Source organism: Schistocerca serialis, chromosome 2 (assembly GCF_023864345.2).
Source record: "Schistocerca serialis cubense isolate TAMUIC-IGC-003099 chromosome 2, iqSchSeri2.2, whole genome shotgun sequence".
Taxonomy (NCBI): Eukaryota; Metazoa; Arthropoda; class Insecta; order Orthoptera; family Acrididae; genus Schistocerca; species Schistocerca serialis.
Window position 1 is genome coordinate 388,244,120 of NC_064639.1, and position 27,889 is coordinate 388,272,008.

The window sequence follows — 27,889 nt, forward strand, 5'->3', positions numbered from 1 at the left end:
GGCTGCAAACAGTCTCAAAGTAGTCGAATATCACAATTTCCAGTCAATGATTCATTCAGTTGGGCCTTTCCATTTCATGTAAACACAGCCCACACCATTATGGAACCACAATCAGCTTGCACAGTGCTGTGTTGACAACTTGGGCCAATGGCTTCATGAGGACTGTGTGCTACAGTAGAACCCTACCATCACCTCTTAACAACTGAAATTGGGACACATCTGACCTGGCCATGGTTTTCCAGTCATCTAGAGTCCAACTGATGTGGTCACAAGCCCAAGAGAGGCACTGCAAGCTGTCATGCTGTTAGCAAAGGTACTTGCAAATGGTAGTCTGCCTCCATAGCCCATTAACGTCAAATTTTGCCACACTGTCCTAACTAATACGTTTGTCATATGTCCCATATTGATTTCTGTGGTTATTTCATGCAGCGTTGGTTATTTGTTAGCACTGACAACTCTACGCAAACACTGCTTCTCTTGGTCGTTAAGTGAAGGCCATTGGCCACTGCATTGTCTGTGGTGAGAGGTTAATGCTGAAATTTGATATTCTTGGCACACTCTTGATCTCAGAATATTGACTTCCCTAACGATTACGAAAATGTAATGTCTAATGCATCTAGCTCTAACTACCAATGTGTGTTTAATGTCTGTCAACTCCTGTCAAGTGGCTATAATCCTGTTGGAAAAATTTTCACATGAATCACCTGAGTACAAATTACAGCTCTGCCAATGCACTGCCCTTTTACACCTTGGGTAATCAATAGCAATGCCCTCTGTATGTGTGTCTATTGTTATCCCATGATTTTTTTGTCACCTCAGTGCTAATAAGTGTAAAAGAACAGATCCACAGAATTATAGACCATCATCTTTAATGTTAGTTTGCTAAATAATTCTCCAACATATTCTCAGTTTGAATACAATAAATTTCCTTGAGACAGAGAAGCTTGTGTCCAGAACTCAACAGGGATTCAGAAAGCGAAACTCAGCTTGCCCTTTTCCTCAAGCGATATCCTGGGAATAATGGATGGAGGGCAACAGTCAGATTGGATATTTGTAGATTTTCAGAAAGCATTTGACACAGCACCACACTGCAGATAGTTAACGAACATCCAAGTATATGGGATAGGTCCCAAAATATGTGAATGGCTTGAACACATCGTAAGTTATAGAGCCCAGTATGTTGTCCTAGACAATGAATGTTCATCAGAGACAAGGGTACTGCGGGAGTGCCTTAGCAACGAGTGACAGGGCTGCTCTTGTTCTCTATCTACAAAAAAGATCTGACAGACAGAATGAGCATCAATTTGTGGCTGTTTGCTGCTGATGCTGTGGTTTACAAAAATGTGTCATCTTTGAGTGACTGTAGGAGGATACAAAATGACTTACACAAAGTTTCTTGTTGATGTGATGAATGTCAGCTTGCTTTAGAAGTAGAAACATGTAAGTTACTCCAGATGAGTAGGAAAAACAATCCTGTAGTGCCTGAATGCAGTATTAGCTGTGTGCTGCTTGACATAGACAAGTTGACTAAATATTGAGGCACAACATTGCAAAGTGATAAGAAGAGGAAAGAGCATGTAAGATTGGTAGGAGGAAAGACAAATGGTCAGGTTTGGTTTGTTGGGAGTATTTTAGGAAGGTGAAACTCAACTATTAAGGTGACAACATATAGAACACTAGTGGGACCCAATCCTAAGTACTGCTAAAGTGTTTTGGATCCCTCAGCAGGTCAGATTAAAGGAAGTCATCAAAGAAATTCAGAGCTTTGTTGCTGCATTTGTTACTAATAGGTTCAGTCAACAAGCAAGTATTACAGAAATGCCTAATAAACACAAATGGAAGATGGTGTTTTTTCACAAAACACTAATGAGAAAATTTACAGAACTGGCATTTGTGCTTGACTGTCAACGTCCATTTTGCTTAGGGACCAGGAGGACAAGATAAGAGAAATTAGGGCTCATACAGAAGCACATGGACAGTCATTTTTCCCTCATTCCATTTGCAAGTGGAACAGGAAAGGGAAGGACTAACAGTGGTATAAGGTACCCTCCACCATGCATCATATGGCGGCTTGCAGAGTATTTACAAACATGTACAAATTGCTACATATGTTTGTAAAATAAATACATAGGTTTGAAAACATTTGAAAAATTTCTCCTTGACATTATTCTGTATACATAAACTTGCTACATCTCCATTCTCTGGAAGTTAACTACCTCTACACTGAAGGTTTCATACACTTTACCATCAAATATGTTTTCTTCAAGCACATATATTTTACTTTATTGCATTACTAATCACTGTTCAAAAATAAAATTAATGGTTGGTTTGCGTCCTGCAGTTGCAAAAAGATAGTGAGTACATTTGAAAAGAAATTTGCACATGAAATTCAAAATAAATTACTAGAGTTGATTATATAATTTTGTTACATTTCAACAGTTGTGACCACTAAAGAAGTTTTCAGAATTACTCTGCAACGATCAGATAAATTCTGAAGTGTAACATATATCAACAATATCTTAACACTATGCACAGACATTAATATGGCAACAATTCTGAACTAGTTTTCAGCCCCTCCTCTGATTCTTTTTGCATCTTCTGAATAAGCCTTTCATTCTTACTGCATTCTCTATGTAAGACTAAATTTGTGATTGCTCCCAGTACAGGCTGGAGTATAAGACACCGTCATCAATCAAAATTTTACGCAATCAACCTACCAGCAAATAATTTGCAATCAAAAACTTTCGAGGTCCAGACAGTAGTCTAACAAGTTTTCACTAATGCGACAACAGCTAAGAGCTCATATCCGAAATCTGTTTATTTTAAAACACTGCAAGTAACATAAAATAGGACATGACAGTGTGCTCACAAATTATAAACAGATATGCATTCATCCTCACAAGCATATACAGATGAAAACGACAGTCCTTTTAAGGAGACAGTGATTGACTTCTTGTTAAGTTTGGTTTATTTTTGACACTATCACTTTTTGTGGCACTATCATAACCCTTGACAGTGCACAGTAGCCACCCTCAGAGGCTATAACTGGGGAAAAACTTTTTAAAAGAAGTTATATTAAGACTTTAAAATAAGTAAAAATTTTTTAACTAGGTCTAATTCTGAGTTAAGTAAAGTGCTATTAAAACACATGTGAATCATACCTATGGCTATCATTTGACGAAAAAATGTTCAAGCACTGTCAGACTCAATGTAATACCAAATGCAAGTGAATTATATACATACAACTGAGTGATGGACTCGCTGTGGTAAAGTGCTTAGTGGGTACCACAGCAGATATTTTTTTTAATCAGCTAGAAAAGGTGAATCCAGACTGTGGTGCCAACATAATGTACTATAAAAGGTATGCCACTGGCACAACTATTGTTTACAGAGGAAGCAATGCAAATACAGAATCTGGCTAAAAAAAAAAAAAAGAGAGAGAGAGAGAGAGAGAGAGAGAGAGAGAGAGAGAGAGAGAGAGAGAGAGAGAGAGCCACATGAATTCCTAGACAAAATTCACAGCCGGCCGTTGTGGCCGAGCGGTTCGGTACTTCAGTCTGGAACCGCACTGCTGCTACGGCCGCAGGTTCAAATCCTGCCTTGGGCATGGATGTGTGTGATGTCCTTAGGTTAGTTAGGTTTAAGTAGTTCTAAGTCTAGGGGACTGATGACCTCAGATGTTAAGTCCCATAGTGCTCAGAGTCATATGAACCATTTGAACAAAATTCACAATGGAACATCAAATATATCGAAAGATATTTATTATATTTGACAATTTATAACAAAAACAGCAGACAAGCATTTCTAATATATAATAAACTAACATGTACAGGAACGATTATCAATACCCATTCCAATCATCCTGTACGTCAGAAACAAGTATACTTTTACCCTGTAATACATAGAATTATATTGTTTCCATTATGCCAAGCTAAATGAAGAAAGAAATCGGCACATTAAGACAGGTTGCCCTTGCAAATGAACATGATGTGGAAATTTTGTACATCATATGTAACAAGATTAAAATGTATATAAAGAAGAGAATTAAGCCACATGAACAGATGGCATCCGATGAGGTCAACTATGCCTCTATGCCTCTAAGAAATGCATAGGCAAAATGTTAGATAAAACTGAATACATATTCCAGAGTAATGAGGTTAAAATAGCGTTTAGGACATTATATATTATAAAAACATAAGTGTGTCACAATGTACCCCATAAGAATAATACATATGGGAAATCTTGTGTCTATAAAATATCACGCTATGACTGTGAAAAAAGCTATATCGGCCAGACAGGCAGGTCTTTTACTTGAGATTTAAGGGGCACTGCTATGTCAGGAATAAAACAGCATTAGGCTTATGTATGTGACAGAAGGTACATAATATTCGTAACAGTGACAAAAAACTACAAATTTTACACAGAGATGAAAAACGTAAATGGTCCAATATGTTAGAACTACTCAAGACTCATATTACAAAACAGGAGAAACTTGACAAACTCCTCAATCAGCAGAATGAGTTTGCAACAGGTGCATATTTTAATACTGACAATGATATATTTAGCTGAGGTAATCACTGCATCCTGCATGCATGCTACAGCTGGAGCTGGGGCATCCCTGTGACCGAGAGCTGTACCGTACCATATTTTCCCTTCCATGAATGTGCCCAGCTAACGTGAATGACTTGGAGGTGGAACAGGAGTACCAGCGACCTGCAGCAGCAAGTGATCCTTGTTGTCTGGTCTCTGTTGCCTCTTCTGAACTTATGGGTAGTGTCATAAACATCTAGTAGCCCAAATTGCAGCACCACCAGCCGTCGGAAATACTTACCACAAGGACTGCTCCTTTGTTTCTTTTATTGTAAAGAACTTATTCTTTTTAAGTATGGTTTTTACTGCTTTAATGACCTGTACACGGATTTTACATTTTACAGATAACTGATTGAAATATTAATTTAAATTCAACATATTTTATGGTTTTTAAAAGTAAAGACAGTCTTATAGAGGAAATGCGCATCTATGCAAAGACTTGAGAAAGAAAAGTACACTTAGTTATATTTATGCCATCCTCTGATTTTTGGTATAAGTTTAATTTGACAATGTATGGACATTTGCTCACCGAATGCTGCCCGTAGGTATGATTACGTGTTTTTCAATGGCACTTTACTTAACTCACAAGTACACTTAGCAAAAACTTTTTGTTTGTTTTAAGGTCTTAACATAACTTTATATATATATACCAAATGAAAGTGCTGGCAGGTCGACAGACACACAAACAAACACAAACATACACACAAAATTCAAGCTTTCGCAACAAACTGTTGCCTCATCAGGAAAGAGGGAAGGGGAGGGAAAGACGAAAGGATGTGGGTTTTAAGGGAGAGGGTAAGGAGTCATTCCAATCCCGGGAGCAGAAAGACTTACCTTAGGGGGAAAAATGGACGGGTATACACTCGCGCGCACACACACACACATCCATCCACACATATACAGACACAAGCAGACATATTTAAAGACAAAGAGTTTGGGCAGAGATGTCAGTCGAGGCAGAAGTGCAGAGGCAAAGATGTTGTTGAATGACAGGTGAGGTATGAGTGGCGGCAACTTGAAATTAGCGGAGATTGAGGCCTGGTGGATAATGGGAAGAGAGGATATATTGAAGAGCAAGTTCCCATCTCGGGAGTTCGGATAGGTTGGTGTTAGTGGGAAGTATCCAGATAACCCGGACGGTGTAACACTGTGCCAAGATGTGCTGGCCGTGCACCAAGGCATGTTTAGCCACAGGGTGATCCTCATTACCAACAAACACTGTCTGCCTGTGTCCATTCATGCGAATGGACAGTTTGTTGCTGGTCATTCCCACATAGAATGCGTCACAGTGAAGGCAGGTCAGTTGGTAGATCACGTGGGTGCTTTCACACGTGGCTCTGCCTTTGATCGTGTACACCTTCCGGGTTACAGGACTGGAGTAGGTGGTGGTGGGAGGGGTTTTACACCGGGGGTGGTTACAAGGGTAGGAGCCAGAGGGTAGGGAAGGTGGTTTGGGGATTTCATAGGGATGAACTAAGAGGTTACGAAGGTTAGGTGGACAGCGGAAAGACACTCTTGGTGGAGTGGGGAGGATTTCATGAAGGACGGATCTCATTTCAGGGCAGGATTTGAGGAAGTCTCCAGCAGGAATACGAATTCCTCAAATCCTGCCCTGAAATAAGATCCACCCTTCATGAAATCCTCCCCACTCCACCAAGAGTGTCTTTCCGCCGTCCACCTAACCTTCGTAACCTCTTAGTTCATCCCTATGAAATCCCCAAACCACCTTCCCTACCCTCTGGCTCCTACCCTTGTAACCGCCCCCGGGGTAAAACCTGTCCCATGCACCCTCCCACCACCACCTACTCCAGTCCTGTAACCCGGAAGGTGTACACGATCAAAGGCAGAGCCACGTGTGAAAGCACCCACGTGATCTACCAACTGACCTGCCTTCACTGTGACGCATTCTATGTGGGAATGACCAGCAACAAACTGTCCATTCGCATGAATGGACACAGGCAGACAGTGTTTGTTGGTAATGAGGATCACCCTGTGGCTAAACATGCCTTGGTGCACGGCCAGCACATCTTGGCACAGTGTTACACCGTCCGGGTTATCTGGATACTTCCCACTAACACCAACCTATCCGAACTCCCGAGATGGGAACTTGCTCTTCAATATATCCTCTCTTCCCGTTATCCACCAGGCCTCAATCTCCGCTAATTTCAAGTTGCCGCCACTCATACCTCACCTGTCATTCAACAACATCTTTGCCTCTGCACTTCTGCCTCGACTGACATCTCTGCCCAAACTCTTTGTCTTTAAATATGTCTGCTTGTGTCTGTATATGTGTGGATGGATATGTGTGTGTGTGCGAGTGTATACCCGTCCATTTTTCCCCCTAAGGTAAGTCTTTCCGCTCCCGGGATTGGAATGACTCCTTACCCTCTCCCTTAAAACCCACATCCTTTCGTCTTTCCCTCCCCTTCCCTCTTTCCTGATGAGGCAACCGTTTGTTGCGAAAGCTTGAATTTTGTGTGTATGTTTGTGTGTCTGTCGACCTGCCAGCACTTTCATTTGGTAAGTCACATCATCTTTGTTTTTAGATATATTTTTCCTACGTGGAATGTTTCCCTCTATTATAACTATATATATATATATATATATATATATATATATATATATATATATATATATATATATATGTGTGTGTGTGTGTGTGTGTGTGTGTGTGTGTGTGTTGGCTCACGTGGCCACCTTCAGATGCTATAATAGCAATGTGTGTGTGTGTATATACACACACACACAGAGATATATATATATATATATATATACATTGCTATTATAGCATCTGAAGGTGGCCACGTGAGCCAACACATATTACAAAAAGTGATAGGGTGAAAATCAAACAAAACTTTACAAAGAGTTGAGTTAGTCATTATACACACCATATTCAGTATGTTCACAACATTAAAGTATATGAAGATCATTTTGATGAGCTGCTGAATTTTATCCAATTAGTGAATTAAATGTTTTTAATTGTCACATTCTTCTGGAAAATCATCATCAATGAGACTTCTTGTTTGTGTCTAACGGTTTTCTGAAAGTATTAGTAGTAGCTATATACCAATATTTCTACATTAAATTACAATTTTTAATTTATAACAAAGCTATGCATTTGCATACATGCTTGAGTTACTTCAAAATATGCATGCCAACCAAAATGAAAAGCAACAGAGTTGTTATACATATTTCAAATGGTTCAAATGGCTCTAAGCACTATGGCACTTAACATCTGAGATCATCAGTCCCCCAGAACTACTTAAACCTAACTAACCTAAGGACATCTCACACATCCATGCCCGAGGCAGGATTCGAACCTGTGACCGTAGCAGCAGCACGGTTCCGATCTGAAGTGCCTAGAACCGCTTGGCCGCAGTGGCCGGATACATATTGCAGTCTGGATACAGGTTTACTATGGTTTTTATGGTGTGCACAGAATATAATATTGGGGTGAATATACCCTGGGACTTTTACTGTCCTATATGACACACACTTCACATATTTTTACGCGTGTGACAGGCTATAGTTAACCCACAATTTGAAGTAATTGATAAAGTTGCAACATTTCACCAACCCAGCAGCCCTTTAGAGCATTTGGCTTCATTTCAGTTAGCTGACTTTTATTTAATCATTTCAATAACTTCTCATTACTAACAGGCTGATATATGACAAAATGGTATGATTCTGGTTTCCAGTTGCAAATTCCTTTCATGAGGCAGCACCTTGCACTTTTCCAGATATTTTACATATATGAAAACAAAATTAAATGCCACTGTGCCAAAAAGTAATCAAAAATGCATTTTGAAAGTATATTTGTAGAAACAGCATAGTAAAAATGCTGGAAATTAGTGACTGTGTCAAATCTTGTGGCATCATACAATATGCTATACCATGTGATCTGTATGAAGACAAAAATGTTATAATATGCTAGAAAACATCAACTCCCCAGCACTCAGTCGAATATGAAATAACAACAGCTATAACATTACAATGCCCAAATAACATACTGCAAAAACAGTAAGAACAATGAATACAGTGTAATTTTAAAGTCTGCAGTGAGTGTGTGAACTATTCACCTGTCAAACAGACTAACTCTAGGCAACATTTATTCTTTTTATGAAGAGTACGAGAGTATCAAGATCTACAGAACTCCATTTTGAGGTAATGAAATTTACAAAAGAGAGAACTCCATGGCAACTACACTCTAATTGCCATATACTGTAGCCAGTATGAAACTAAATAAAATCAATTTGCAATTACACAGTCCTTTCTAAAAAAAATCTTGAGTATCAGGTGGAAGAATTAACAGAAATAGATGAATTATTCCACATAACAACCACAAGTGTACAAGAACAGACCATGAAAAAGAAGAAAAAGAAAAAAATACTAAAAGACCAAAATCAATGAAAGCTGACACCTTGTTCTTTGGCAGCGGTAGTCTCGTACATATTTTTCTCCCTCTGGTATTCTACTTCGACATGCCAGAATACCACAGCACTAAAAAAAAACAATTAATGAATTTCTTGCCTGTTTATATATTTATGCACTACAACTGTACAGGGACCGAAAGGCTATTTACAAATTGTACAGAAACCAGATGGTAGTTATAAGAGTCCAGGGGCATGTAAGGGAAGCAGTGGTTGGGAAGGGAGTAAGACAGGGTTGTAGCCTATCCCCAATGTTATTCAACCCGTATATTGAGCAAGCAGTAAAGGAAACAAAAGAAAAATTCAGAGTTGGAATTAAAATCCATGGAGAAGAAATAAAAACTTTGAGGTTCGCCGATGACATTGTAATTCTGTCAGAGACAGCAAAGGACCTGGTAGAGCAGCTGAATGGAATGGACAGTGTCTTGAAAGGAAGATATAATATGAACATCAACAAAAGCAAAACAAGGATAATGGAATGTAGTCAAATTAAATCGGGTGATCCTTAAGGAAATTAGATTGGGAAATGAGATGTTTAAAGCAGTAAACGAGTTTTGCTATTTGGGGAGCAAAATAACTGATGATGGTCAAAGTAGAGAGGATATAAAATGTAGACTGGCAATGGCAAGGAAAGTGTTTCTGGAGAAGAGAAATTTGTTAACATCAAGTATAGATTTAAGTGGCAGGAAGTCATTTCTGAAAGTATTTGTATGGAGTGTAGCCATGTATGGAAGTGAAAAGTGGACAGTAAATAGTTTAGACAAGAAGAGAATAGAAGCTTTCGAAATGTGGTGCTACAGAAGAATGCTGGAGATTAGATGGGTAGATCACATAACTTATGAGGAGGTATCGAATAGAATTGGGGAGAAGAGTTTGTGGCAAAACTTGTCTAGAAGAAGGGATCGGTTGGTAGGACATGTTCTGAGGCATCAAGGGATCACCAATTTAGTACTGGAGGGCAGTGTGGAGGGTAAAAATCGTAGAGGGAGACCAAGAGATGAATACACTAAACAGATTCAGAAGGATGTAGGCTGCAGTAGGTACTGGGAAATGAAGATCCTTGCACAGGATAGAGTAGCATGGAGAGCTGCATCAAACCAGTCTCTGGACTGAAGACCACAACAACAACAACAACAACTGTACAAAGACATCATAAACACATACTGAATATAGAGGACCATAAAACTGCAGCTTATTTCTGAATTAGAGACAAGAAGAAAGTATGAACTGTCAGGTATGTAAAAATGAAACAAATTTATTGACAAAATAGTTTTTTCTCAGATCAACACAAGGAAGCATTTCCCTGTGTAATGTTGTTATTTACTATTGCATTAATAGTTATTACAATATATTTAACCCCATGCATAAATTTTCTTAATTTCCATGCAAAACTTGACCCTCTGTTGTACATCAATGGTAAATCCAGGATAAAATATAACATTAGAAATATCTAGTGAATAAGTGTCTATCATCACACATATAATAATGAAATTTTGCAGTGTCATTTATTGGACACAAATAGTTTGAAAGATTTTGATAAAATGATATGATAATGCCACTAAGCAGTTACGACTTCATCTGTCTCTAAAATTTATCCATCAAAAGTATGCAGAATAGTATTAATTAATATATAACATGTTATTCAGTAAAACTCAAACAACATAAATAAGCACACATGAATGGCTTCTCTGGCAATGATGCAGGAGTAGTGATTATGAATGTAGTCATAAACCAAAATGGTGTCATGAAAAACAGTTACTGAGACTAACAACCACGTAACAAGGAATCTTAGGGCACTCCTTTGGTAAGGTAATTGGAGTTATGTGTACTATGTGCCAAGCATCAATTCTAATATAAAACACTGAAGTACATACATTACATAGTGAGGTACCTTGTGTACCTCAAAAATACTGATAGTTATACTGTAGGGGGTAACCATAATGGAATGGTACCTGTGGAGAGGCCAAACTAACATATAGTGTCTCAAAGGGGACAGCAGCTTTTTCTGTAGTTGCAGTGGCAACAGCCTGAGTGACTGTCCTGCCCTTGTAGCATTAGACAACAAGGCCTTGATATGCTATTATTGTAAACAGCTGAAAGCAAGAGGAAACTACAGTTGTTATGTTTCCCAAAGTAATGTTGCTTTACTTTATGGTTAAGCTTCACAACATGCATCCACAGGTCATGTGAGCAATAATGAAACAATGTAAAATGGTTGGGATTGTAAAAGATATAGGACAGATTTCATGTAGTAAGAAATACAGCACTCTATTGAAAAACATAAGGAACTAACAAATATTTTATCAGTACTTTATCAGAGGTAACTCATATGATATTTGTTGTCCATTCAAGAGAGAAACCAACTGAGTACAAGTAAAAAAAACAATTCCATGGGCATATCACCAAATCACAGTCATTTCACCCTCTTTCAAATAAATCAAGAATATAATCCTCTCCTTTGATACAAAAATCTTGTGTGGTGCTGACAATATTCCTAGTAAATAACCAATATTCTATTCTGCACATTCATTTACTCTCCTCAATCACGTATGTAATGCCTCAGTATCACTAAGTTTAATCCAGAAAAAACTGAAGCACACAACTACTATTTTATATTCTGATTCATAAGAAATATACTCAAATATATGTGATAATAATACCACACTTTATGGATTATAAGACGCACTATTTTCTTTGAAAACTTTTCTCCAAAATTCATGTGCATCTTATACTTGAAGTTAATATAAAAAGGCCAGTGTTTGATTTAAAATTTCTGCCAGTCTTAAAAATGGCCACATATTTGATGCTGCAGGAAACCTATCTCCATCTGGCAACACTGGATTCAAATGGCAGCAGAGCACCGATGCAACGAATAGAGTTATGGGGATTCACAAGCTTGAGTAAGAGTAAATGTGTAAATGGATGACTGAATGAAAAATGGCCAAAACTAGAAGATAATGTATTGAAATAGATTCAAGGACGCCAACAAAATGGCACTGGAATTAACACAAAAATGATTCAAATACACACTCTTCCGATAGTGCTACAGTGGAACTTCACCGCACTTGGAGGGTGGAGTTGGTTGGTGTTACAGTTTTATGAAGTGTTATGGACTTATCATGCAAACCAAAACCAAAATATCTCTGCAAATGATACAAGAGTATGAAGAGAAAATATTATCTTCCCATCGCCAAATAGGGAACATGCACGAAACTCCTCTGACATTTGATGTGCCAAGTAAAAGAACTGTTGCCATGATAGATGTCAAAACTGTAACTACAACAAATGAACATGAAGAAACGCACTAGAGTGTTGTCCTTTCATGTTGTGCTGACAGTACTAAACTTAATCCAATGATCATTTTCAAGTGCAAAACAACGCCAAAACCTTCTCAATACCACCAGGCATTATTGTTCTTGTAGATGACGAGGACTGGATGGACGAGACTGGTATGACATTATGGATTAACAGTGTGTGAGAGAGAATGAAAGGTGCTTTATTGAAGAAGAGTTCTCTTCCTGTGCTAGATCAGTTTAGCAGTCATTTGAAAAACTCTGTGAAAGAGAAATTGAGACACCGAAATAAAGAGCTTTCTGTTATCCCCAGAGGACTTACTACACGGCTGCATCCTCCATAAATAAACCGTTCAAAGTTTATATGAGAGAGTAATGGAAAAACTGGATGATGGATGAAACACAACGTGAATTCATGTCGAAGGAAGCTTTAAAACAACCTACAATCAAACAAGTGTTTCAGTGGATAAAACAGTTGTGGTCTAGAGTGAGAGAATATATTATTATGTTAACTGAACCTTCTGTCAGTTCTTGGTAGAACAACATTATAATAAATGAGAAGTGCTAGTTTGCTTTTGTTATGCAGTATTACTTTTATTGTGTTAACCGGTTTTCAGCTTACAAGACCATCTTCAGACATTTACTAGTATAATCACCAAAGAAGTCACTTCTTTGGTGACAATTCTCACTAAAGGTCTGAAGATGGCCTTGTAAGCCGAAAACAATTTAACAGAATGGAAGTAACACTGTAGAACAAAAGCAAACTAGCACTTTTAATTTGCTAGAATACATTATTGTTAAACCTTTCAAGAAGCACTGCAGAAGTCACGCTCTTGATGGCAGTAATGACCATCTTATATATGAAGAGGACAAAGGTGACGAGGAAGAGGAAGAAGAAGAAGAATGTTAAGATGACAATTTTTGGGGATTTTAGAGGCTAGTTCAGTTCTATAAGCTAAGGGGTCTTTTTTTTTTTTAAGTCTGGCTTTGGTAAAAATGTTATTTTTAAAAAAATTGCTTGAAAATTAAGGTACATCTTATATCCTGTAAATATGGTAATGCCATTGGGGATTTTCTGTGAATTTTACATAGCTCCTAATTATGCTATCACCATTCACTCAGCTGATGATGCAGTTTTAGGCATTCAAGGAAGGAAGGACGGATGGAAGGAGGCAGGGATGATTAGTGTTTAACATCCTGTCAACAATGAAGCCATTAGAGACAAAGCACAAGCTCAGATTAGGGAAGGATGGGGAAGAAAACTGGCCGTCCGATTCTATTGAACAACCATCTCAGCATTTACCTTCATTTAAGGAAATCAAGGAGAACCTAATTCTGGAAGGAACAGATGGGGAGTTGAACCATTTAACTCCCAAATGCAAGTCTAGTGTGTTTATCACTGTGCTCTCTCACTCGATCACATGTATTATTTTTAATGATGATTGGCAGCAGCAGAACAACATGAGGAGCAATTTTAAAGGTTGTGACTAAAGGAGGAACAGCCAAGTAAACAAAAACTATTAGATGAAACAAGTTTGAAGGGGGGCACAGAGTTGTAGGTCATAATGGCTGGTTTATCTACACATCAATTTTAAGATATTTTAACAGATTCATATGGTGTATTTTGGAAAAGTGACGGTTGAAACAAGCTGATAAAATATCTAGAAATGCCAATGTTAGACAAAATCTAAAAGTAAATAAAAATGTAATCTCTGCTCTGGTTAAAGCTTTACATAAGCTGATTTTTGAAAGAGTTCCAGAATGAAATCTTATCAGAATCATCTGAGGGAATTTTCTGATGTAATTTTCAATCAATACCTGGCAAAACTGAAGGTAAGTCAGGTATTGAAGTGTCTTTTTTACAACTGGAATTGGGAGCTATCTGCAATATATTATGTATAGATAATGGGGCAAGAAATGAAGTTACTACCATACTGAAATTTGTTATGATTCATCCAAATCTGTGTTGAAAATTAATGAGAACATAGAATGTGAAGAGGATGGCGGTAATGATGATGATGATGATGATGATGATGATGATAAACCACAAGAGCAAGGGAAGGGAATGCTTCAATAGCAATGAATGCAGTCATCTCTCATCTGAATGCATGAAGGAGAGTAATAATCAAAAGACAGCAATGAATGCAAACACTGCAAAAGAAGAGTATTAACAATTGTCAATTAGAAATGTTGGTTTCAATACCAAACCTCTGCACAGTGTCTCATGAAGTGAGAGCATGTAAGACAGTTTATGGTGATCAATCTGTCAGATTGGGACATTAAGCTTTGAAGGTCCCCTTGGTGCTATTTGCGAGGCGTGAGGAGTAGGCTATGTGCCGGAGACTGGTTTCACCCTCTCTCTTCTCTCACCACCACCACCACCACCACCACCACCACCACCACCATACAACACAAATACTACACTACCCCCCCCCCCACCCCCCCCCCCCCCCACACACACACACATGTAGTATTACAATTAATGTAACAGAGCTATTGTAAATAAATAAAAAAGACACACTCCTGAGTAGTCTCTGCCTAGAGGTCTGAACAAAAGACTATTTTATTTGTGGAATATTTTACTCAAGAAGATGCCATCACCATAAAACCATACAGCAATTCTGCCATAAAGGGCAATTTTGATAAATAAATTTCTTTCCCTAAATAACCATCATCATAAAACCATACAGCACAGCTGCATGTTCTTGGGAAATATAACATGCTGTAGTGTTCCTTTGCTTTGTTCAGTCGTTTGCAGAGCCAACATTGCAAGGCCATGTGGGCTAATGTTACAAGGCCACATTAGTCAAACAAGACTGTTGCCCTTGCAACTACTGAAAAAGCTGCTGTCCCTCTTCAGGAATCATACATTATTCATGTCTCACCACAGTTACCCTCAGTACAGCTATCTATATCATTGACTCTCACACACCCGGCCGCCGTGATGAGGTACATGGTTCATGTGAGACTTTATTAGTATGATATTAAATTAATTTTGTTGGCTGTGTAGAATACCATCTAGTAACAGAAACTGTTGAATTTCATATGATCAAACATGCCAATTATAATTTTCTTCAAAAGCTTCTTTTCAAAGAGGAGCAGAAACTGGATGAAGACTTCCCTCCTCTTGTTAACACATTACAAAAGAGTAAGGGTCTATTAATCATCAGCAGCTCAAACGTACAGCAAATGATGGTACCCCTTCAGGAAATGGCTGGAAGGGACAGGAAAGGACACCAGGTGCACTCAGTGTGCATGCCTGGGGGGGGGGGGGGGGGGGGGGGGCGCCTCATTTAATATGCTGAAGAGGCTGTCCCAGCAGTTGTTGAAGGAACAGAGTGCATCAGCTGCAGACTGTGGTCCACACTGGAACAAATGATGCCTGTTGTCTGGGCTCTGAGGTCATTCTTGGGTTATTCCAGTGACTGGCAGAGAAGGTTGAGAAGACCAGACTTGTGCATGGAGTTTCAACGTAGCTCACAATTTGCAGAATTGCCACAGAACTGATCGTTGGTACAAGTCACATAAAAGGAGCAAAAAAAAAATGTGGATTTCTGGTACCGGGAATCGAGTCCAGGCCTCCTGGGTGAGAGCCAGATATCCTAGCCACTGCCGCGCATGATCTGAGGCGTCCCGTTATGGTCCGTGCCACTCCCCCCCTCAGAGGTTCGAGTCCTCCCTTGGGGATGGGTGTGTGTGTTATCCATAGAGTAAGTTAGTTTAAGTCAGATTAATTGGATGTAGGCTTAGGGACTGATGACCTAAGTAGTTTGGTCCCATAAGACCTTACCACAAATTTCCAAAAAATTTCCTAGCCACTTTTTTGTATTTTATTGTGATTTCAAAACACTAGTTCACTGAGGCCCTTTGGTTATAATTCGAGTGGAAGGGCTGAACCAGAGACTCAGAACATTCCGTGACCAGATAGGCTGCAACTTCATGGACTTGCACCATATGGTTGAGAACTGTAGGGTCTGCCTAAATAGACCAGGTGTGCACTGCACATCAGAGGTTGCTACTCAGGTAGCTGAATGTGTGTGGTGTGCACACAAGGGTTTTTTAGATTAGGTGACTCTCCATCCAATCCAGACAATGACAGCTGTACAAAACCCAAAAGTATCAGTGTAAGATCGAAAGAAATGCCTCCCACAGGGGAAAGTACAAAAATCCTAAGGGTAAACTGCCGAAGCATTCACAACAAAGAGCCAGAGTTTGAAGCACTCATGAAATGCAGTGAAGCTCACACAATACTAGGTACAAAAGATGGTCAAAATCTAAGATTGATAGCAGTGAGATTTTTGATGAAAGTTTAAGTGTATATTGAAAGGATAGGCAAATGGGAATGGAGCTGGTGCGTTTGTCACAGTAGACAAAAAACTCAAATCGACCAAGGTAGAAACTGAAGCCGCATGTGAGATTGTTTGGGCAAGACTTAGAATCGGCGGTCAGCATAAAACAACTGGATCCTTCTATCACCCACCAGAGTTATCTCCTGATGCAATTCAAAACTTTAAGGAAAACCTCAGTTCACTTTAAACAAGTTTCCCAATCATACCGTAATCATCGGTGGAGACTTTAATCAACCAACAATAAATCAGGAAAATTACAGTTTTGTTAGTGGCGGTTATGATAAGACATCATGTGAAACTTTACTAAATGGCTTCTCTGAAAATTACCTAGAACAGATAGTTAGTTAAGGACCTCACTCATGATGGAAATGTATTGGATCTAATACCAACAAATTGACCTTACCTCTTTGAGGACGTCCACATAAAAACAAGTATCGGTGACCATGATGTGGTTGTGGCAACTACAATTGTGCGTGTTCAGTAAACTAGATAAAAAATCAGCAGTGTCATATCTCAGTGAGGGACTTGAAACTTTCAGCACAGGTCAGGAGCATGTGGAGGAACTCTGGCTCAAGTTTACAAGAATAGTTGACCATGCACTGGATACTTATGTACCCAGTAAACAGTTCATAGTGGGAGGTAACCTCCATGGTGACTGTACAAAAACTTCTAAAGAAACAGAGGTTACTGCATAATATGTGTAAAACAAAGCATAGGGCTATAGAAAGAGAGATGCTGAATGAAACGTGTTTGGATGTCAAGAGAGTAATGTGCGATGACTTCAGTAACTACTGTAGCAGAGTACTGTCAACTGACATTTTACAAAACTCAGAGAAATTCTGATAATATGTACATGCTGTTAGTAGCACCAAAGTTAGTGTCCAGTCTCTAGCGAATGAGTCAGGAACCGAAATTGCGGGTAGCAAAACAAAAGCTGAACTCTGTTTTCAAATGTTTCTTTACAAAGGAAAGACCAGGAAAACTGCCTCAATTTAATCCTCATATCACTGAAAAAATTAATGAAATTAGCATTAATATCAGTAGTGTTGAGAAACAGATGAAATCATTAAAAGTGAGCAAAGCTCCAGGTCCTGATGGAGTCCTGTCACTCTCTAGACTGAATTGCAGCTGAGTTAGCCCCTCTTCTAACTATAATCTATTGTAGATCCCTCGAACAAAAAACCATGTCCAGTTCTTGGAAAAAAGCACAGGTCACACCCGTCTACAAGAAGGGTAGTAGAAGTGATCCACAAAACTATTGTCCAATATCCTTGGCATTGATCTGTTGTAGACTCTTAGAACATATTCTGAGCACAAACACAATGAGCTATCTCGAACAAAATGACCTCCTCAATGCCACCCAGCACAGACATCGAAAACATCGATCATGTGAAACCCAACTCACACTTTTCTCACATGACATACTGAAAGCTCTGGATCAAGGCAGTATTTTTTCAGTTCTGAAAAGCATTTGACTCTCAACTGCATGTATGCTTATTGTCAAAAGTATGATCATGTGGGGTATCAAGAGAAATTTGTGACTGGGTTGAGGACGCAGCACATTATCTTGGATGGATGTTATGAATCGCCGATCATTCAAAGTGCCGCCGCGCAATTACGCACGTCCTCTACATGCGGCACTGTCTGCCAGCCATGCAGCAGCCATGCCACCTACGCGGCAAGCCAGCCAGCGGCTGCTAGACTTGGAGTCAGTGCTCATTCGAATGTTACCGTGTTCACATGTCTTGCTTGTCAACTTGCTCTGTGACTTATATGTGTTGTGTCGTTTTGAAATATATGTGTTCAACTTGATGTTATAACAATTGGCGATGAGGATGGGATTTTTCCTTTTCATCGTTGACCCACAGGTTTCCATGGCTACTGTCGAGCAACTATCGCAAGGTCTCATTGAACAGCAAACCCTTCTAACATCGGCGATTCGCGATTTCGTTGCGGCGTCAAATGCAGGGTGTTTCTCGTTGTTGGCTATACCTCCTTTTCCTCCTCATGACAAGACGGCGGAAGACTGGTCTGATTATGAATAATGTCTTCGACAGCACTTCTTGGCATTTCATGTCACGGATGAACAAACATGTAAGTCTCTGTTCCTTTCCTGGATTTCACCTCAAATGTATCGGTTGTTGTCACAATTGGCTCCTTTGAAAGATCCTGGGTCTTTGTCATTTGCTGAAATGTACTCACTTCTGTCTGTCTATTTTCAAAAGCAAACGCATGTGGTAGCCTCTCATGTTGCCTTTTATCATTGTCAAAAACAACCGCATCAATCCTATTGCGCTTGGGCTGCTGAACTTCACAGCCTCAGTCGAAAGTGTCAATTTGTTCCTGACCTTCACAAAGAATCCTATGCTGATTCCATGGTACGGGATGATATTATCCGGTCGGCGCCTGACAAAGAAGTTCAGCAACGTGCCCTTCAGTTGGCAAATCCGACTCTAGATGAAGTCCTCTCCATCGCGCAGTCTTTTGAAACTTCTTGTGCCACGGGGGTGCAAATAGAGGCGTGGGGTGATGTCGGGGAAATATAACCACTGTGCGCTGTTGACAACGCGTGCGGTGCGTCCCCGCCAGCTGACGTGGCTGCAGTGCGCTCCCACGCACAGCCTCGGCCTAACCATAAACAACCCGCTAAGAAACTGCAGCAACACCCCCGGCAACTTCCTTCATGTACGTGGTGTTTTATGAAACATTCACGTGAGAATTGTCCCCAACATTGGGTTCTTTACTTGTCTCGTTTCAATTATGAGATTTATTTCCGGCCGATGGCTCAACATGCGAATGCTGATGCACTGTCTCGCCTTCCCCGACCCCTACGTCTCCTGTCATCTTGACCCGTTATCATCGGGGACACTTCTGTCCGTATGGGAAGCCTCCTCCTTGAGACTTTACGGCCAGTCAAACAACACCTATGGACGTTAGCAATCTACAGGCCACCTCCATCAAGACCAGTGAAAAAATTTCAAAAGGGGGGAAAAGTGTTGTGACTCGCCAATCATTCAAAGTGTCACCACGCAATTACACGTGTCCTCTACATGCGGCGCTGTCTGCCAGCCATGCAGCAGCCGCGCCACCTAAGCGGCCAGCCAGCCAGCGGCCGCTAGACTTGGACTCAGTGCTCATTCAAATGTTACCGTGTTCACATGTCTTGCTTGTCAACTTGCTCTGTGACTTATATGTGTTGTGTCGTTTTGAAATATATGTGTTCAACTTGACGTTATAACAATGGAGAGTTACTGTCAGATGAAGTAACTTCAGGTGTGCCCCTGAGAAGCGTGCTGGGACTGTTTCTGCTCCTGTTGTATATCAATGACCTTGCAGACAATATTAATAGTAATATCAGGCTTTTTGCAGATAATGCAGTTATCTATAATGAAGAAGCTGCATAAATTTTCAGTCAGACGTGGATAAGATTTCAATGTGGTGCAGACACTGTGATCTTGCTCTAAATGTACAGAATTGTAAAATTCTGCACTTGACAAAACGAAAAAATGTAGTATCCTATGACTATATCATCAATGATTCACTGGTGGAATCAACCAACTCATACATTTACCTGGGAGTAGCACTTTGCAGGAATATTAAATGGAATGCTCACATAGGTTCAGTCTTGGGTAAAGCAGGTGGTAGACTTCAGTTTGTTGGTAGAATACTGGGGAAGTGCAATCAGTCCACTAAAGATTGCTTACAAATCACTCATGCAACCCATCCTAGAATATTGCTCAAGGGTGTGGGACCCATACGAGATAGGACTAACAGGGGATATTGATTGTATACAGAGAAGGGTAGCACAAATGGTCACAGGTTTGTTTAATCCATGGGAGAATGTCTCAGAGATACTGAAGGAAATGAACTGGCAGAGTCTTTAAGACAGACATAAACTATCCCAAGAAAGTCTATTACCAAAGTTCCAAGAATCAGTTTTAAATGATTACTTTAGATATATGCTACAGCCCCTATGTATCGCTCACATATGGATTGTGAGGAGAAGATCAGAATAATTACCACATGCACAGAGGTATTCACACAATCATTCTTCCCACGCTCCATGAGTGAATGGAACAGGACAAAACCCTAATAACTGGTACAATGGGACATACCCTCTACCATGCACATCATGGTAGTTTGCAGAGTATAGATGTAGATGTAGGTGTAGCCATAGATGTAGATATAGATGTAAACTGTGAGCAACACAGTATTCCAACTGGACTAGATCATCAACATTGTATCAAATGTGGGAGTGCCATCCATGCAACATGGTGACTTTCACAATTCTTTGCAACAATGTGAATGATGCACTGGCTGGAAAACTTGCCTTAAATTCAGGAGGAGCAAATTTCAAATTGTTATTTGCAAATTCTGATCTACATATTTCATGTCATGTACCTACAGCACTACAGACAAATTCTGGAATAATTTTTTCAATAAAGCAGATGCTATTCCTTCCCTTCATCACATCCAGCTGTGCTACTGCCCTATATGTAATAACACTAGTGCTGTCAAAATGTTTAACCTCCAACTGTGCAAAGTTTTCCTACTCATGGGAATAACTGAGCATTCATGTATGTTATGTGCAGAAAACACACAGTTCTTACCACATTCCAGTCAACACGCAAAAATAATATTACAGATTAAATATTTTTCCAAGCCAAACAATTACATTCATGATTACTGATCTCTGATTTCAGTTTCAGAATGGTGCTTCTATTTTCTCAATAAAATGACTCATTAAAATGTCACTTCCTCTCTCTAGTATTTTTTTTTTTTAACTACCGGTTTTATTTTAATTTCAACTGTCAATTTTGCCATAAAAGTCACTTTTAATTGTCTGCCCTGAATCTATTGATAACTTACAGTTTTTTTTTGACAACAGAAATAGAAAGAAAGAAAAACGCATCTACGAGGTCATGTATCACATTGTATTTTTATTATTTATAATACCTAAACTAAGAACTTCGAGCTGCCACCATCCTGTGAGGACAAGTTTCATATCCACAGCAGACATTAACAGAGTTATAGATGCATATCATGCTAAACAATTCAAATTACACAAAGTTGCAGAGTTATGCCCACATTTCTTTTGGAGAAGGCTATCCATAACATGCAGTTGTGAAACAGTGCAGATAGACAGCTCATCTTAAAAATACCAAATCACGCTCTCCTTCTCTCCCTGAAACTGCACAATAACATGATACTAGTGACACTTGTAGGACATGTATGAGACCAGTGCTTGGTGACCAGCAAAACTGTCCCTATATCAAAAGCAAAATGCAATCATCATTATCACATATCAGTTTTGCTTTCAAATGTGATATAGCACAAAATTAGAGGAAGCATCACTAAGTATTTCAACCTGTAATTGCAGTGCATCCTCTTCCAAGCCACTACTTACAAATGGGCTAACTTACTTTTAATTTTAAGTAAATACACACAGAAGAACAATCAGGACCCCTTCATTGTTAAAGCCATGCAGTACACTGAGGAACATTATGAACAATAATAAAAAGTTACCATACCTCAGGATAAGTTCTTCATCTATGTACTGCAAAAGACTCCTGTTGATGAAAAATAAATTGCTGCTAAACGAAAGTTAAAAAACTTTTGAAATCAATAAAAACTAAAAAATTAAAAGCTCAAAAACAGCTATCAAATAAATTTAAATAATGAGTAATAATAAACTGTAAAGTATATAGTGTAAGATTCGGAGGTGCAATATTGTGTAAGACAGAAGAGCCAAGGCGAAGGGCAGCGGGCATGATAGAAGGATTACAGAAAAAGTGTGTTGTCACATCTAACAAATTTTCTAATGCAACAAACTCAGAAGCACAATGATGAAACACACAAAGCTAAACACACACACACACACACACACACACACACACACACACAATGATTACAACACAAATATCATTACAACTTGTCATTCCTTCACACTTACTCATGCAGATATAATATTTTACACATTTATCAACACACTACGATCTTTTCTACTTCAAACTGGGATAGTATCTTGAAATATCATCATCATCCTTTTACTAATAACACAACTTGCTGAATAACAAGGCGATAACTCAAAGTTGGTTTAGTACATTTTTTATAATCCAAACAAAGATTAAAAAATGTGTTATGTAACTAAAAAATGTGTTTTTGTTACAATTTTCTTGTCCCTTGTGCCACTCATTCAGTTGTCATAAACTTAGCCCATTGCAGTTGTACACCTACCCCAAAATATAATACAGCAATATCCAGCAGCTGACCAGAAGCACTGTTTCCTTTTATCTGTACTCACTCTGCTTTGAATAGCTGTTTTTGTTTTTTAAAGCATGTTATGCACCTCTTGCAAGAGCAATATGAGTGAGTGGAGAGACCACAGGACAAAGGGGGGAGGGAGAGTGGGGGTAACTCTTTTAGTTCCAGGGTAAATGGCAAAAGAGTTTTGACATTTGGCAATTGAATGACTCTGGGTATGCTTGCTACTAGTAAATATCCATGATATGTTCTGGCTTTCTTTAAACTGCCACTGAAGTACTACATCCGTCTGTCTGGTGGCAAAATGAAACTTTGGTTTGTGACGAACTTTTCTCAGTGAATGGTGGGGGTGCCCCTTGCTGAGGATGCCACTGATGCCTTGTAAAATATAATTAGGATACAAGAGAATTACTTTAATACGGAGAAAATTTTGAACATACAAGCACTAACAAAAGACAACAGAAAAACTGAGGGCACATATTTTCCCTTAAAAAAAAAAAATGAATGGCACTGTTGGTTACCTTTTAAATTTTAGCACTGTCTGTGTTTACCAAACACTGATTGGCATAAAACATGAATCCCCTCAAACTGCGATAGTAAGATTTTCTTATAAACCGTTTCACATTAAATGATGAACCCAATTGTAATGGTCTAACAGATTTAAGTCAGGTAAAAAAAGAGTACAGCAACAATTTTAATTTCATTTACATAAATTAGTCCGTACTGGTACCTCAAAACTGCAATGTATTGTAGGCATGAAATACATCTGCATCTGATATATAGAAACAAGCTATGCATAAGCTTAATCAATGCATGTTCTCCATACATAAATCTGTTCTCTTTTATTGTTTAATTACAAGTCCAACTTAACACTTTTATTTGTTCTGGGCCAAATATTTTGATTTATGCATCTTTCTTTCTTCTTTCTATAGAACTGCCTTTCACTATTAGTGCTTTACAAACTGTGGATCTCTCATTCCAATTTAGAATGTGAACTTTCTGATGCATGGGCCACGTGAAAGAAGAATCTCCCACAAGTACAGTCTTCTAGTTGCAGTTTCACGATAAAGAATTACAAATGAGACAAAAAAAGAAAAGTGTGATAAACCCCAGCACACTATCAATCAGCAATACAGCTGACAGAATCACTTCACTTCAAAGCATACAATAGTAACCCCTAGTATCTGTAACTGTATTTCCCTTCTTCAGCAAAAAATCTAAGCTAGGAAACGGGTTGGGTGGGTGGGGGGCTGCACATGCACTCATACCCTAGGCTGAATGACATCCACCTGTTATAAGGATGCATAGGAGGCAAAAATGTGTCCTTGCCTTTCTCATCCTACAAAGAACAGACTCCCATTGATGATGATGATGATGATGATAATGATATAATTAGAGACAGAGAATATACTCTGGCTGTGAAATCAGTCATGCACTTTTCGAAACCTTAAGCAATTTCAGGAAACCATAAAAAACTGAATCTGGGTGGGAATTTGAACCTCAATCCACTTAAAAAAGCGACTAGCATCTCAACACTGCAGCACCTTACTTTGTTCCAAACTGAATGATTCGCCCTCCTTTTCCAAATTACTCCAGTAAATTTATCTTTTTCTCCTTGAACAAGGAACACACAGTTCAGAAAGCTAGGATTATTTCTATCACCAGTACTATGTGTACCCCTACTGAAAGTAAGTAACAGCCAGCCACTGTCTCTCTTGTAATTTTAACAATGTGACTGAATTTTCTGTTTGATCAATATTACAAATTACGTAAAAGGCTTAGGTGAGCAAGATATGGTTTGTTGATATTGATTTAAACACATTTGGTATTTTTATTTCAGTTGTTTTCTGTTTATGACACTTCCACAACCAATACGGCTGGCACACTGCTACAGAATACTTACTCTGCACATGTGACTACCTCACTTCCAGTAAATAATATACTAGCCATGTTTAATACCAGCAGCAATAGTCATTCGGCAGCATAACAAAGCAGAAGACACTGACACCATTCACTCACATTTTCTTAATCAGGTATTATTAGATCAGATTTACTGTGCAGTTGCTCTCAGGCCATCCCTGGATACAACCCACAAATTTGATAATGTACACATGCATAATAAGTACACATAAACAGCTCATCCCAAAAATACCAAATGACATACTCCTCCTTACCCCTACAACTTCATAATAATGTGATATTAGCAACATCTGCAAGACATGTGGTGACAGTGCTTGGTAAATATCAAAAATTTTCCTAGTTCAGAAGCAATATCTGATGTTTATTGTAATAAATCAGTTTTGTTATGAACCTAAAATAGTAACTGACTTGCAATTGTTGGAGAATTCGTTTTAAATTTTTTCAGGGTACAGTACAAAATTGTATGAAGAGTATGATAGATGAAGTCACTTGATGCTCGTATGGAAAACCGATTCCATAATTTGCTGAGAGTGGTCCAAAAATCTTTTGCATACTCATCTGGGAGTTAAACTCCCATAACAAAACATAGTCAAATCCATTTACAGAGTAATCGAAGAGCTTATTCATTTGAAATTACAACAATGACAATTTTCTCAAGCTGGGTGCCACAGCCTTTAGCATTTTGAGTCTGATAACTAGGGACAGGAAAATTTTGTGAAGACGATAACGTGTAAAATAACACGAAATTGGCAGTTTTTAATGAAATATTTCAAAATTGGCAGTTTTTAATGAAATATTGTGAAATCAGAAATTTTTATGCAATACTGCAAAATATGGCATTTTTGTGTATAAAAAGGTTGTAAATCTGAGAATGGCACTTCACCAATTTTCGTAACTGCTAGTTATTGAATGCTGAAACTGCATTTTGACTTATTATTTCCTCAGTCGTGTATAATGTTAAAATGTATGTTCATTTTCCCTGTTACTATGATGTGATGTCAAACCTAATAGTGCAGTTGGCAAAGAACAGCACCAAATTGGAAAAAATAACACTGATATTGGAAAAATAATACCAAAATAAGAAAAAAACTGTAACTGGCAAAAAACAACAATTTTCTTCTTCTTTCTTCTTCTGGTGTTTAACCCTGAGGTTGGTTTGCATCAGAGTGCCATGCCTCTCTTCTTTCTGCTGTCCTCTTCATTTCCACATATGTGTTACATCCAATGTCATTCATGATCTGTTGCATGTACGATATGCTTGGTCGCCCCTGCTGATTCCTTCCCTCAATAGCTCCTTCTGCTACTGTTCCAATGATGTTGTTGTGTCTTAGGATGTGCCTCCACATGGATATGGTTCCCTGTACTCTTCTAAGCACCTTTTCATTTGTTACTTTGTCTCTCCAGCTGATCTTCATCATCCTTCTATAGCACCACATTTTCAGAGCCTCTAAACATCTTCTCTCTTCTCTTCCCACTGTCCAAGTTTCATATCCGTATAGGGCCATACTCCAAACGAAAGCTTTCATAACACATTTCCTTATTTTCAGACTGATGTTCTTGCTGGTGAGTAAGTTCCTCCTCAGAACAAATGCAATTTTGGCCTGTTGTACTCTGCTCCCAATTTCTTCCCAGCTTCTACCATCCCTTGTCATTTTGCTTCCCAGGTAGGTAAATTCCTCAATCACTTCCAGCTCCTCTCTTCCAATTCTCATTCTCAGAGGTTCATATTCTAATTCTGTACTGCATACCATCACTTAAGTCTTTTTCTTGTTTATTCTCATTCAACACTGATTGCATAAAATCCTTTCCATTGTTCTGAAGACTTCCCCTAGATCTTCTTTTGTCTCTGTGACTATAGCAATATCATCTGCATAACATAGCCTGTCTATCTTCTGCCCCTTAATTTTGATCCCCATCTCAGTAGTTTCTTGAACTTGGTCTATAGCTTCCTGGATGCAAGTATTGAATAGAAGAGGAGAAAGGGTACATCCTCTTCTTACCACTTTCCTAATATTTGCTTTGTGTTCCTGGTGACAGTTCCTAATCACTGCTACCTCATTCTTACAGAAATTGAGTATCACACGGATGTCTTTATACTTCATTCCACTTTTTCTCAGCACTCTGAACGTCTCTTTACCAGATAACATTATCAAATGCCTTTTCCAGGTCTACAAAGGTAATATACGTTGGTTTATTTTTCTGTAATTGCTTTTCAAAAAGGAGTCTCAATGCCAGAATCGCTTCTCTTGTTCCCAATCCCCTTTTGAAACCAAACTGATCATTCAGCATATCCTCCACCTTCTTTTCAACTCTCTTCAGAATTATTTTTATGAGAATTTTTTATGCATGTGGTATTAGGTTTGAAGTTCGGTACTGTTCACATTTTGTAGCTGCTGCCTTCTTTGGTATAGAAACAATGATGCATTTCTGGAAGTCTGTCAAGTATCTTTCCTGTGTTATAGATGGACCTAATAAGTTTGAGCAGTATCATTTCCTTGCTATCACCAGCATTCTTTATTAGTTCTGCAGGGATGTCATCAATACCCATTGTTTTGTGGTCTCGTAGTTCTTTTACAGCTTTGTCAAATTCTTCTTGAAGAATAATTTCACCAAGTTCAGCAAAAAACAACAAATATAATGAAAAAATAATATCAAATTTGGCAAAAAAATCAAGTTTGGTAAAGAAACACCTAATCTGGCAAAAAAAGCCATAGAATTTGGCAGAAAAGGTAAAACTGAACTTGGAAAAAAAAGGGTAACTCCAAATTTGGTAAAAAATTAAACCAAAAAGGGAAAAATACAAAACTGGAAAAAAACAGTGGAATTGTAAAAACACAGAAATTGTCAAAAACATCTAAAATGGCAAAAAACATCAAAACTGGCAAAAAGCAATGAATTTGACAAAAATTACACCAAATTTAGCAAGAATTTACCAAAAATGTGAACACTGAATTTGGCAAAAACAATAACAATGTAGCTGGCAAAAAAGATAGCACAGAATAAGGAATACAAGAACACCAAATCTGGTAAAAAATAATACAGA

The 27,889-nt window shown here is 38.6% G+C and overlaps 1 protein-coding gene across 11 annotated transcripts in view; it reads right to left on the reverse strand.

Annotated features, from left to right (window-relative positions):
• The window catches only part of LOC126457214 (mitogen-activated protein kinase kinase kinase kinase 5), a 313,638-nt gene that overhangs the window by 135,354 nt on the left and 150,395 nt on the right, over positions 1-27,889 (reverse strand). For 6 of the 11 annotated variants that reach the window (XM_050093329.1, XM_050093326.1, XM_050093330.1 and 3 more), the window contains one exon: positions 22,194-22,232. The exons of the other annotated variants lie outside the window; for them this stretch is intronic. In XM_050093329.1, coding sequence (XP_049949286.1) covers positions 22,194-22,232 — 39 coding nt within the window. The remainder of the gene's footprint in view (positions 1-22,193; positions 22,233-27,889) is intronic. 11 annotated transcript variants of the gene reach the window in all.